The following is a 13,659-nucleotide window of genomic DNA, read 5'->3' on the forward strand; positions in this document are numbered from 1 at the left end:
GCAAAGGTCATCGTTCGTGTATTGAAACCTGTTAAGAAGGGGTGGGCCTAAGGAAGGCACACTGCATACTAAGGAATACGCAGCAGACATGTGCATAATGATAAAAAAAAACATGCCCTTTCCACTTCCAAAATTATTGGAGGAACAGACAACTTAAAAAAAATCTTACAGGTAGAAAAAAATTTAAGGTATAGTACTAAAATATACTTTAAGCTGATAATTTTCTTGCTAGGAAGACAATTTTAGATACCTGAAAATAACAGAAGTCATAAACGTGTTTCACCAAAAGGAGTAAAATATGGAGAAACATGTCTGTTAAAGAATTCCAACAGAGAAGGCAATTTGACCATCTCTATAAGAAAACAGAAAGAACTTATATCACCTGCATGAAGAAAACTTTAAAAGAACAGGACAACAAATGAGAAAATGGACACCAAAACCTTTAGAGAAACTCCAAGGGGGGAAGCTAAGGAAGCCCAAAGGAGACCCGTTTATGGTGGGAGTTCAAGATCCAAGATGGTGCTGCATACTGCAAAGGGAAATCCATTCTTACCCAGTAGGGGAGGAATGTGCTGTGCTCAGAGGACAGTCACAAATTCAGAATTCTCTGTTTGGAGAGAGTCTAGCAAGATGGATTTTCATAGTAAAGTGGAAGCATGCAAAAGAGAAAATTTCAGAATGTTAAAGAAAGAAACTTATTCAAGCAAACATACAATAGTGTAAAACAAGTAAATGGAAATTTAATTTCATAAGAGCTACATGTCTACTTTACTCAACATCTAGAAGAATTCAAAGAAGTGTGCAATTTTATGCATTTTCTGACACCTATTATACATGTGAGCCTTCTACCAGTTGAATCAACTCCCCCAGTCAAATTGCCTTAAGGCATTTTGACCATGCATCTGAAAAAATTCCACTATAACTTGTTTCTAATACCGAACACATTTCTCTTATTCCAATTGAGAGAAAGCTTCTGAGGTGACACTAGATAACCTGTTTATGAGAAATTACAGCATCTTAGTCACACTAAAATTAACCTAAAGTTTGTAAAGCCCGAAGAATGTTGTATTTCTAGGAAAATAATGTTCAAAGGAACAAAGTAAATAGTGTTTTCTCAAGGGTAGAAGGCCTACCCCACTAATCTTGGACCAGAGAATGCAATGAGAATCTATCGCTTTAAGAACACCACAGACACAGCAAGGATTTAAACACTTAAGATAGTAAAAGTCAATGACAGAGCCAATGACTTGAGAATTCTCCTCACCAATGGAAACCAGGTTGCGATAGTTCTCCAACATCACATCCTGATATAGTGTCTTCTGAGCAGGGTTCAGGAGCTGCCATTCCTCCCAGGTGAACTTTACAGCCACATCATTGAATGTCAGTGATTCCTGTAGTAAGAGGAGTCTATTTAATGGTGTATTTTCCATTTGAAGATTTAAAAATATATATCTTACAGTAAAGAAATCAAAACAGTAATAAAAACTAACTGAGGACTTGGTTGAAAATATTTGACCTTATTTCTATATTCGCAACCATCAGCCCAGAAAACTAGCCCAATTTTCAGAAAGATCTCCATTGTTCTGAGAAATAAATGTTTTCAAATACACATTCTCCAGGCCAGCTAATGTGCCCCCACCCCCTACAATAATTCTCCATTAAGGAGCAGTCTTAAAGAAGGTACCATAGTAGATGAATCATTTCTGTATGGGGCTACTTCACAATGCCTGAAGGTTATCTGTAGATCAGAGCAATCAGGTTCTGTAGCCGGCCCAACATAAATGTAGTAAATGCCTGGGGAGGGCTCAGGGCGGGTTTGCAGTCAAGTAGCACTAGCTCAAGATGGTAACTCACACTTTCCTTATTTATACTGTTACCCGCTGATGCTATTACCCATTGACTATGCATATGCTGACGGCATGACATGCACGCCTTATGGAAAGATCTGTAAGTTCCACTATATGTACATCCATTGGAAAATACATTCACGCTCAGTCCTGACCTGGGAAGAGAGTCCCTGTGTCCTACTGTCTGCTCTCTGTCTTTTAATATTTGTCACAATTGCAATGTCACTCCAGAGGATCACTTTTCGAGTGTTGGGGACCTCCATGCCCCAAAATAATGCACCCACTCATAACATTAAAATTTTGAGTTCCAGTGAAATTGCTCAGCGTTATACTCCCACAAAGTAGATAAACACCTGTTTATTATGAAATGGAATTAGGGCTTCTACTGGTATCACCATTATAAGAGGCTTGGAACCTTCAGTGGCAATAAGTATCAGGAACATTTCAGATGGGGGAGGTCAAACATACCTCAGCTCTCCAACATTTTTTGTCAACTCTTACACAAGTCATTCCTCTCACATGACTCTTTGTCTCAATTCTGGGTCTAGTAATCTGCTGCTGTGGCCACACAAAACTCAATAGAACAAAGTGTCTATTCATGAACAAGGTTCAACTTGGGATCAGGAACAAGCAGCTTTAACCAGAACCAAGATCACAATGTTCATGGGCAATATCTCCCTTCCTGAATGCAGAACAACTTTCTAAGTTATTAAAGGCCACTTTAGGACAAGCTCCTCTTGACAACCCTAAGACAAATTCTTCTCAGCCACCTTCAGACCGTATTGCCTTAATTTTAATTGCAAGGTCCTCTTGAACCTGCCATCTTTCACCACATGCTCTGCAAGGGCCACTCGTAGTTTTGTTGGGTGGACCTCTGGAGCCCTCCTTACCTTGCCTAGGCAGGGAAGGTGGTAGGTTAACCCAAGAAGCCATCATATCAAGAGGGAGAGAGAGAACTGCAGGCATAGTTTAAGAAGAGAGAGAGACATTTCCTGTCATCTGACTTGTTGATTTGGTTTTGTTAGCCCCTGTAGCCACACAGTTCAGAATGAACCCATGGATTAGGGATTTGCAGCTTCCAGAAATTCATGAGCCATTTCCTTGAATGACAACTGCAAGCCGCCTGTGTGAGCTAACTGGACAGCTCAATACACTCACTCTATGAGTCAACAGCTTGCTGCCTGACCTTCCCATTTGGGTTCCTCAGTCCCTGCAACCTATTATCTGACCAGATTCAACAACTTCACTTTGTGAGGCAGTGGACTGTGGTCTGACCTGGTGAGCTGGTTCATTAGCCTTTGCAAACACATGGATGAGGAGAACCTTACAGATTGATCCCTGACCTCTACACTGATTAGGGACTCACCAGCTTCCACATCATAAAGAGGGATTTATTTACTTGATGACTATTTAGTTTTGTAAAATGCTGGAGAGCAAATCATGGACCATCTTGAACCTCTACTTCATAGGGACCGGTCTACTGCTGCTCCTGCAAAATGAACCATAGTATTCACAGATCAAGAGCTGTGTAATGGAGATAAAGACAAGGGCAGATGGGACACAGTGAGAGAGCCAATGGTGACAGGTCCAGAAAGGACTTTTCAGCCAAGAAAGTGGCAGTCAAGATCAACAAGAGGATATCCCAAAGAAGTTGAGAGGATGCTATAAAGATGGAATTAAGAAATGAACCAACCTATAGAAGGAAAAATGTCTGACAGAGGACAGGGAAAACAGGCCTGCCCTGAAGAAGAGCAAATGTGCTTACATGATTCTTTAATATGAAAGCCAATGTGTAGCCTATTGATTCTGATATCAAATTACACCCTGTTATCTGTGACTCTGAAGTGTAATTAGCCCATGGCAACTGCAAAAAAAATTACTGAGCTGAGTAGGAGAGGGCTGTGGCAAAGATACTGGTGTCATAACTGGAAATCTACTGGAGGGTACAGGTCTGTCTAAGCTCTGCCTCATACAAATCCAAGCTGATGTTGATTCTCTCTCCTGCTTCCATAGTGCGAGGAGGTGAGCTGCTGTCAACCATTTTTAAACCACTACTGCTACAGGGTCCATGTTAGATGCATTGATGAGAATGCTGCTGTTTGGGAGATTATCTAATATATAACCTTCAGAAAGAAGCTTTAAAGGAACTTACCCAAACAAAATCCCATGGAATAGTGAAAGTGAACTCTCCTAAAAAAGTGATTTTATTTCTCCTTAAAAATTATGCATAGTATATCATTTGAATGCTTCTCAGGAGCTGGCCATAGAATAATAAACTATGAGTTGGAAGATAATGTCATCCAAAGAATTCTCACTGATATATTATGTTCAATGTCAATAGTTTATGTTAATCCTATGATCAATATACTCCTAAACTTCTCCAGCCAAATATTGAAGTCAGAGTCAAAGTTTATCTCTAACTTCTAGTATTTCAAATCTCCACTTTTCCAATGAACTGAATCAGTATTACACAGGCTCCTACAATTCCAGTAGGAAATACAGAAAAGGATAAAACACATCAAAATCACCTGAGCTTTGGGCATTTTCTCTGATCCTTATAACACTGCCGGCAACTGGGATGCTCTGTTTATTTTATCTGGATCAGCTAATGATGCTCACAAATTTCAATCTCTCATGAGGACATCCCCAAAATAATAATACCAGGCGCTTCTTCCTCCTTCCTCTAAGCTGCTGGTGATGCACCATCTGCAAGCTGATGGGAGAATACAATGTGAGTAACACATAACCTGTAGGTCCAGATGCTGTTCTTTCCCTCTTTTTTTTTTCAGCGCCACGTGGGTTTATTTGTACAACAAACAGCACAAGAAGACACCAGCGCCATGCAGGCAGCAGCCCAGGGCTCACACCAGTCCCTCTCGCCCTCACAAAGAACTCTACTTTGTGGGAGCCTGGGGGCCTTTGGGAGCTTGAGCTGGAGCAGGGGCGCCTTTGGGAGCTTTTGCTGGTGTCGTGGCCTTGGCTGGAGCATCAGCTTTGCTTTGTGCCTTGGCCTTGGGCCGGCAGAGCCTCAGACCCTTGGCAATACGTGCACGAGCCCACTTGCCAAGCTTGGGGTGGGCAATGTAGGCCAGTCGGCTGAGCTTGCGGTTGACGCCCATTGGGATCTTGGCCTTGACCTCTGTGGGCTTCACAAGATCCTTGATGGCCTCAGCGCGAGCAGCCGCAGCCTTGGCGTTGTTTGCCTGCATTTTCTTCAGGCCCTTCTTGTTGTGCTTCTTGGCGAAGCGCATGTTCCTCAGGAACTTGGGGTCCACCCCCTTAAGAGATTCGTATCGTTGTGACCGGGGTTTTTTGATGCCGTTTCTGTGCCATTTCCGGGATTGGTTGTACGTGGTGTGGTTCTTGGATTTGGCCATGTCTACACCGACGCCTGCAGCTCCCGGAACGCCAGGGACCGGAAGAGAGAGAGAAAGTCGCGGTGCAGCCCGTTCTTTCCCTCTTAACACACAAAGTTCCCAATACTGTTAATGGTCCCCTCAATGAGTATTGGGAAGCATGCTTATAACATGAGCAAAAAAATATAAAACTCATTAATTTTAAAACATGTGAATAAAAGATTACTTTATAACAAATAGAGATTGGGCAATCAAATATAAATGTCAGAAAGAAGAAACAAAACATTTGAATCCCTACCTCACAGCACACAGAATTATCAATTCCTTACTGTGTGACTCTCAAGGAGAATAACAAATGAATCTTTAAGATAAATATGTTAATTAAAGCATCTGGAAACATTTTAAATGGGCTATATAAAGAGCTATTATAAACTAATGATTATTTTATAGAAGAACTATAAATTGTATAATCACTTTAGAAACACTTTAAAACTCACCATCAAGTAGAGTTAGACGTATAATCTGCAGATAGGACACAGGAGAACTGGTGTACAGAGCTTTCAAGACTTTAAAGGCATAACACGATGCTAATGGCTGTGTACCTCTGACCTTGAAGATAGAAGTCCAACTCTTAGCATATGTTAAAACCAAGGCTCCATAATAAACACTTACATGACATCTATTAGATTGAAATTTATATTTATATATATATGAAAAAGTATACATTCCCCAATAGTGAGTCCATTTTTGAATCCCAATATAGATAACGTTTTTAATGTAGCATTATTTGTAGTACCTAATGCAGTTAAGATTGGCGGTTTTCAATCTATGGGTTGAGACCACTTTGGGGGTTGAAGGACCCTTTCCCAGGGGTCGCCTGATTCACAACAGTAGCAAAATTACTGTTATGAAGTAGCAATGAAAATAGTTTTATGGCTGGAGGGTCACCACAACATGAGGAACTGTATTAAAGGGCTGGGGCATTAGGAAGGTTGAGAATCACTGAGTTAGACAGTTGGCCTATACACATATAGTCTTTCTAGCTATGTCCCCTTAACTTCTTCCAAATCATTTACGTGGGTTTGTCTCCTGCCAATGCGAACGAGGCAAAGAAGCCCTGGTGGCACAGTGGTGACTGTCGGGCTGTCCTGCAAGTTCAGCAGTTGGAAACCCCCAATTTCTCCTCAAAAGCAGGATGGGGCTTCTATCAACCACAAGTGACATGGCTTTCTACTCCGCCAGAGTTACAGTCTTGGAAACTCACGGGGGCTGTTCGACCCTGTCCTAAAGGCTCACTATGAGTCAGTGTTAACTTGATGGCAGTGAGTTTGGTTTTTTTTTTTGCTTCAAGAGGACTGGGCATCTTGCCCAACAATACATCGGTACTTTGTGCATTGTGGTTACGTAAATAAACTATCTAAAATCTAACCTGAAGATCAGTCACACTGGAAATCGTCCTAGGACTAATTGAGTCATTTCAGAGACAAAAACTGGGATCTCACTACCATCAAAAAAGAAGAGCCAGAAGTAGGGGCCTTTGGATCCTACATTCTAGCACTAAAACTCTTCAATCCAGAAGACAGAGAGCTGTGACACAAGAGAGGAAGTGATGGGGAGAAGCAGCAACAGAGACATGGTGGCAGCAGAACCAAGAGACTGAGACAGACCAGTGGGATTCTCAGGTCACAGAACAAGTGACGTAAGTGCCTTTGGGCAGGAGGTTAGGAGGTGAAATAGGGGTACATCTGAGTACTTATCTGGGCCACTTGATTTGTCAACCTACATAGAGCTGAGTGTGTTTGGTGTGAGGCTAAGGTGCAGAGTGAGCATTTATCCGCAGAATGAAAAGACCTTTGTAACATTTGCCCATTCAGGACAGAAGCCAGGGGGTTGCAGGGCCTGACCTCACCTGCAGGGTGGCTGTCAATATGCTGTCCCAAAGAACTGTACCTTGTGTAGAAAAGTAACCCCTTTGTCAAATATAATTTAAGGAGGACATTTATTAAACTTTAAGAGACAACAAAAGACACACACACATAAATCATATGGATAAGGGAGGCCATCAGTAGTTCAAATGCAACTGAGGATTCAGTCGAGACCCTGGATAATAGGGCACAGAACAAAAGATCATGTCACAGATCATGATTGGTGGCAGATCAGTACATCACAGCTACAGGTGGGACAGTAAAGCAGCAGGAATGGGACCATAATTGGGACATGCACATTATTAGATAGAAGGATTTACACGAATCGTCCAGGCCCTTCAAACTGAGGAAATCAATTACTGTGCTGTCCTCAGTAAGGTGAGCTCCATCAAGGACACATGTAGGCAGGCCCTGGGAAGGGGCTGGCTAGAGAGGAGTACAGGCAATCTATTTTCTAAGGCATTCTCCCCAAAGGGAAGATGATCTACATTCTTGGTTAATGATCAGAATGAATTCAATGGAAGCTTAATCAAATTGGGGTTGCAGCAAATGGACAGAGTTGTCACTGTCATCAGCAACGAAAACCTTAAACCCAACTCAGTGCCAGCGAGTGGATTCTGATTATAGCAACACTTTAAAAGGAGGTGGACCGGCCCTTTGTCGATTTCTGAGACTATAACTCTTTACAAGATCGGAAACCTTGTCTGTCTCCCCAGGGGTGACTTGTAATTCTGAACCTCTGACTGGCAGTTAGCAGTCCAATCTGTAACCACTATGCCAGCAACCTTTTGGAAATTGGAGTGCTCACAATTTAAGTTCTAATATAATTATAAATGGTTTCATAACAAGTGAATTCTATCTTTCAGGGAGATGCTCAAATTGCTCAGACCCTGACCAATGGGGCAGCCTGGATCCTTGTACACTGGTGCTTTCCTGGATTCACACTCCAGGAAGCCCAGATCCCTCCTCCTTTCCCTCAAGTTCCTCTGCCCAGTGCTGCCCCCAGGAACCTCAGGGATGCTCACCCTGCTTGGAGTCAGGTGAATGGATTTGGTTTACAACCCAGTCAGAAGTTGAAATCCTTCCTTGTGATGCTTCAATGTGCAAGACAGTAGTACCAGATTTCTAGCTCCCTAGACTGGACCATATTTCTCTGTGGCAAATCTTTGATCTGAATCAGAAGAGGAGGCAATGCTGAAAAAGGCATATCAGGTTCTTGGCCTGTACTTCTTGGGCTAAATAGTGACCCTCCCCCACCAACTGGGATCCAGATCACACTCCAAGCTGAGGGTGTTTGCATTAAATAAAAGCCCACTCTCTTTACACAGCATTTTACTAATTTCTCAAATATCATCATCAACTTTGGATTCACATCCTATAAACACAATATTCCGTTTTAGAATAAAGCGCAAGTATTTAAGGCCTCAAAATTCTCAAGCTCCACTGAAGGTAAATATCTTCTTTTCATCAGCAATCTAACTGAAGAAAGGAATATTTTATGAAGAATGTTCTTTACCAGCCCATAGTGCACCTCAGACTATAACCCTTGACATATCTAGTGAAAGTGATCAAGCTGAATCATGTTCATAGATGTCACTCCAACGTAGGCTGAGCTTTTCATCAAGTATAACCTGCCCCAATCCCCTTGCATCCTGGGTATTCTTTATGATATCTATTGTGTGTGAAGAAATGCCTATGTTGGGTACCCATTTATGCATCATAGTGTGGAAAGTAGAGAAAGTTGTACAGGTGGACAACAAGAGACAGAGGGACACTACTAGGACATCCTAGACGTACCTTGGCCAACACAGAGATATCCTAAACAAGAAAACCTGCCAGGGGAATCCTTACTTGCTACTCTCTTAAACTCTTGTGTTTATGGATGTCCAATTTTAAAGCCTTTGGGAAAGACTGCAGCCTACAGTCAAGGAATGGCAAGGGCTAAGGTAGATGGGCCATGGCAAGAACCAAGGTGTGGGCAGAAGCTTAAAAGTACAAGATGGATCCAGAAAAGAGATGACTGCTCAACCATTTTGTCATCTTGGCCTAAATTCTGGATTCCAAACTTTCTAGGTAATGCTGACTGATGGCAAACACACACTGGGGGAGTGGGCTTATTGGCTTGAGTTCAAGGATGTCCCATCCATAGTCTCAGGTGTGAGTGACGGGTTAGCTGCAAGACTAGAGGATCCAGCCAGAGCAAGTGATCCATGAGCGTTGAGTGGGTTTCAGGATGTTCAGAAGGTCTATAATCAACTGAATCACAATTAAATTCCATGAGAAACTTCAAGGCTAACTGGAAGACAGATTAAATTTGAAGATTCTGGCAGCTAGACACCAGAGTATTCACACAGTATGAATAAACAATTTATGCGTTTTGTCTAAGTTCACATTATTGGGTGAAACATAACAATGATTGTGAAAGTACACTTACTAAAATTTTCTATGAGACCAGTAATAACCTGTTAACAAGGTCAGATCATGAAACTTCAAGAAAACTGGAGACTAATATTGATAATGGATCTACATGAAGAAGTTCTTGAAAATATTGGGAATTGAGTCAAAAACACATGAAAATAATTACATATGATGAGTACTTGGAATCTATCCTAGAATTCATCTAACATGAAAATAAGCACTGTAATATACCAATTAATGTAAAAAAAGGATAATCTAAATAGACAAAGAAACATACTAAGCAAAGTCAAAGGCTTTTAATGCTAAGGAAAAAACCTCTACAAATCCAACATAAAGCAGATATAGTTCAATATATTAATATGCCAATATACATTCCTAAAAAGATAGTCAAAAACATCACCCCACGTCTGAAAAAGGACAAAGATAAATGTCCAGTTTTACCAGTAATATTAAAAATTGACTGTATGTTCTAACTAGAGCAATCAGGTTGACATTCTTTTAAATAATAATTTTATTGGGGGGGGTCTTGCAAATATTATAAAAATCCACCATTCGATGGTGTTAACCACACTTGTACATATGTTGCAATCAAAATTTCCAAAACATTTTTTATCATTTTATTGGGGGCTCATACAACTCTTATCACAATCCATACGTACATCCATTGCGACAAGCACATTTGTATATTTGTTGCCATCATCATTCTCAAAACATTTTCTTTCTACTTGAGCCCTTGGTATCAGCTTCTCTCTTTTCCCCTTCCACCCCCTTAACATTTTTTTAAGGAAGAAGAGCCTACCAAAAAGAAATAAAAATTCCTCTAATCATAATTTAATGATAATATCTATAAAATATTCACGATATGCCATAAATAGCTAATAAATATTAAAGATGTGGTAGGCTACATTTAAACACGCTGAAATAACTCTTGGTACTTAACTCACTAATTATTAATTGCTAATCAGGAGGATGAGGGGAAGGTCAGGGAGAAAGAGGGAACAATCACAATGATCTACATATAACCCCCTCCTAAGGGGATGGACAACAGAAAAGTGGGTGAAGGAAGACATCAGTCGGTGTAAGACATGAAATAATAATAATTTACAAATTATCAAGGGTTCATGAGGGAGGGAGGGAATAAAAATGAGAAGCTGAGACCAAGGGCTCAAGTAGAAAGAAAATGTTTTGAGAATAGTGATGCCAACAAATGTACAAATGTGCTCAACACAATGGATGGATGTGTGGATTGTGATAAGAGTGTATGATAAAAAAAGTGTATAATCCCACAATAAAATGATTTAATAAAAAAGATAAAGAAAATACAGCATGATCAAAATTACAGCATTTATCTTACAGAGAAGGAAATGCAAAATTATTCAAATTAGAACCCTGAAACAGAATTTGTTTCGACCCATTCTATGATGAAAGTCATGGATTTAGAGTCCTGCAGTTTTCTGTAGTGTTGAAGGTCCTCATATACTGATGAATTAATGAACTAAAGCAAGGGATTTTAGGCACATATAATATTAGAGTGACAATATAGTTACATATATAGACACACATAAATGTATATGATATACACACACCTATATTAAGCTGGACAGCAGAAAGGATTGATGTTCATCCAAAAATTGAAGTTTGAGGACTTGAACACACTGAGCCATGGATGTTCCAGCTAGAATTGGACCCACGGGCTTCAGTTGGACTGGGCTGGGATATTTTCTTGATAAAAAGCTCTTTCTTATGTATATGTTAGTGTCTATAGTTGTATTTTTCTAGATACTCCAGCCCAAGGCAAGTCCCCATCACATTAGTGACATATGTGGGAAAAAGAGTGTATCTGACATGCTGCTCTTAAAGAAAGACACATCACAAGGAAAGTGTGAAAAGATAATCACCAATTCCCTGACACCAAGTCAGCCCTATGTTCCTCTAAGTCTGTGGATTTTGGGTGGGTGAAAATCTATTTATAACAACAGTATCTGAGGGGCCAGCCTCAATCCCAACTACGAGGACATTTGCCCCCTTCCCCCCCTACCCCTGGAAAAATTTACTTCAGAGGACAACACTGAAGCTACAGCTCAGGGAAAGGGACATGTAGCACACAGGAGAAAATGAAGAGGGAGAAAGAGAGAGTGGAGCACATCCTGGCCAATCAAGCCTTGAGGACAATATCCCCCGCTCAGCGCAGCCAATGCAAAGGGAGGACCTATGGCTGGCCCCACTATGAGACATGACATCCCTCACTGACCCATAGTCCTACAGCGGACAACACTGGAGACACTGTGTGAGAATTGCATCTAATCTGACCCCACCACACCAAGGCAAAACACTAAGGACATGCAATAGAACATGGGGAGCAGAGTGAGGAAGTCCCAAGGGAGTACGCAAAATAGACTTTGGGGCCGGGGTGTGGCAGCCTATCAGACTCCACAGGAAAACACTCCTAAAGGTCAACAAACACACCTTTAACTTTTTACGGTTTTTCTTTTTTGTCATTGCTTTTTTTGTTGCTGTTTTTTTGTTTTCTTTGGTCACTTTGTTTTGCTGTCTTTGTGTGTGTGTGTGTGAACATATTATCTCTGCATGTCTATCTAGATAAGATAGGCTGGACAAACAATCTGGAGGAGAAAGCAATAGGACCCATGGTTGGGGGAAGGGGGTGGACATGGGATTGGGGGAGGTGGGGGAAAGGAAGGAAGTGGTGTTAACCAACCCAGGGACAAGGGAACAATAAGTGATCTAAAATTGTGGGAAACAAAAAGATTTCTCCCAAGTTGTTTCCCCAAATATATGTTAGACTTAGGACACTGCTCGCAACTAATGGTGATTGTAAAGTTACCTCCCTGAAGACAATCAGTTGTTCCACCACAAATAGGGCCCACTCCCTGTTGTTAAGGATAATGGGTTACTTCTCCCTAAAGGTTTCAGTTTGATCCCTGCAGGGTAGGTTTATATCCTACTGATAATGGTTTCTATAGTGAGCCAGAACAGGTCAAACCTGCTCAGTGACATCCAAAATTAGGCCACTATCATGAATTTTGGGTCCCCTCATCTTGTTACACGTATACCCTTATTCCCTCCTCTTCCTATAGCATATGAACCCCTAGATCATCCCCTGCCATAACTGTATAACCCATAGCACAACCCTTTCCTGTGACGGATGTCTTCACCTTTAATTAGGGGGCTTACATGTCCCCAGAGAATATAAAACCTTGGTTAGCAATAAATCTCTCTCTCCATGTGGACCAAGTGAGGCTGAGGTGAGGATGCTACTATGAAATGTGTCTAACTCCATTATTTCAATCTCTCTTCTATCTCTCATGTTCTGTGACTTTATTATAATTTTTACTTATTATTGCTGTAAATTGCACCTACAGGACCCATGATGATGTGTTAGAGTGGCAAGGAGGGTGTAGGACGCCTGGTAGGCATTGATCACTGGCAAGGAGGGTGTAGGACGCCTGGTAGGCATTGATCAAAGGCAATGTAACTGAGAGGAATTACTGAAACCCAAATGAAGGCTGAGCGTGATAATAGAACAACAAGAAAGTAAAAGGAAGTAAAGGAAAGAACTAGGAAGCAAAGGGCATTTACAGAGATCTAAATACAGGCATGTACATATGTAAATATATTTTTATATGATCATGGGGAAAAAGATTTATGTGCATACATTTATAGGTTTAGTATTAAGGTAGCAGATGGGCATTGGGCCTCCATTCAAGTGCTCCCTCAATGCAAGAACGCTTTGTTCTATTAAACTGGCATTCCGTGATGCTCACCTTCCCAACATGATCACTGAAGACAAATTGGTGCATAAACAAATGTGATGAAGAAAGCTGATGGTGCCCAGCTACCAAAAGATATAGCATCTGGGGTCTTAAAGGCTTAAAAGTAAACAAGTGGCCATCCAGTTCAGAAGCAACAAAGCCCACATGGAAGATGCACACCAATCTGTGTGATCACGAGGTGTCAAAGGGATCAGGTATCAGGCATCAAAGAACAAAAAATCAAATCATTGTGAATGAAGGGGAGTGCAGGTTGGGGAACCAAAGCCCATCTGTCAGCAACGGGGCATCCCCTTACAGAAGATGAGCCAGTCAGGACACAATG

The 13,659-nt window shown here is 41.2% G+C and overlaps 1 protein-coding gene across 1 annotated transcript; it reads right to left on the reverse strand.

Moving 5' to 3' along the window:
- Positions 1-4,640: 4,640 nt before the first annotated feature.
- On the reverse strand, positions 4,641-5,248 carry LOC142427771 (large ribosomal subunit protein eL29-like). The gene has a single exon (XM_075532904.1). The coding sequence runs from the start codon at positions 5,222-5,224 to the stop codon at positions 4,742-4,744; it is 483 nt and encodes a 160-aa protein (XP_075389019.1). The 5' UTR covers positions 5,225-5,248; the 3' UTR covers positions 4,641-4,741.
- Between the last annotated feature and the right edge of the window lie 8,411 nt (positions 5,249-13,659).

The sequence above is a fragment of the Tenrec ecaudatus genome, chromosome 15, assembly GCF_050624435.1.
Source record: "Tenrec ecaudatus isolate mTenEca1 chromosome 15, mTenEca1.hap1, whole genome shotgun sequence".
NCBI lineage: Eukaryota > Metazoa > Chordata > Mammalia > Afrosoricida > Tenrecidae > Tenrec > Tenrec ecaudatus.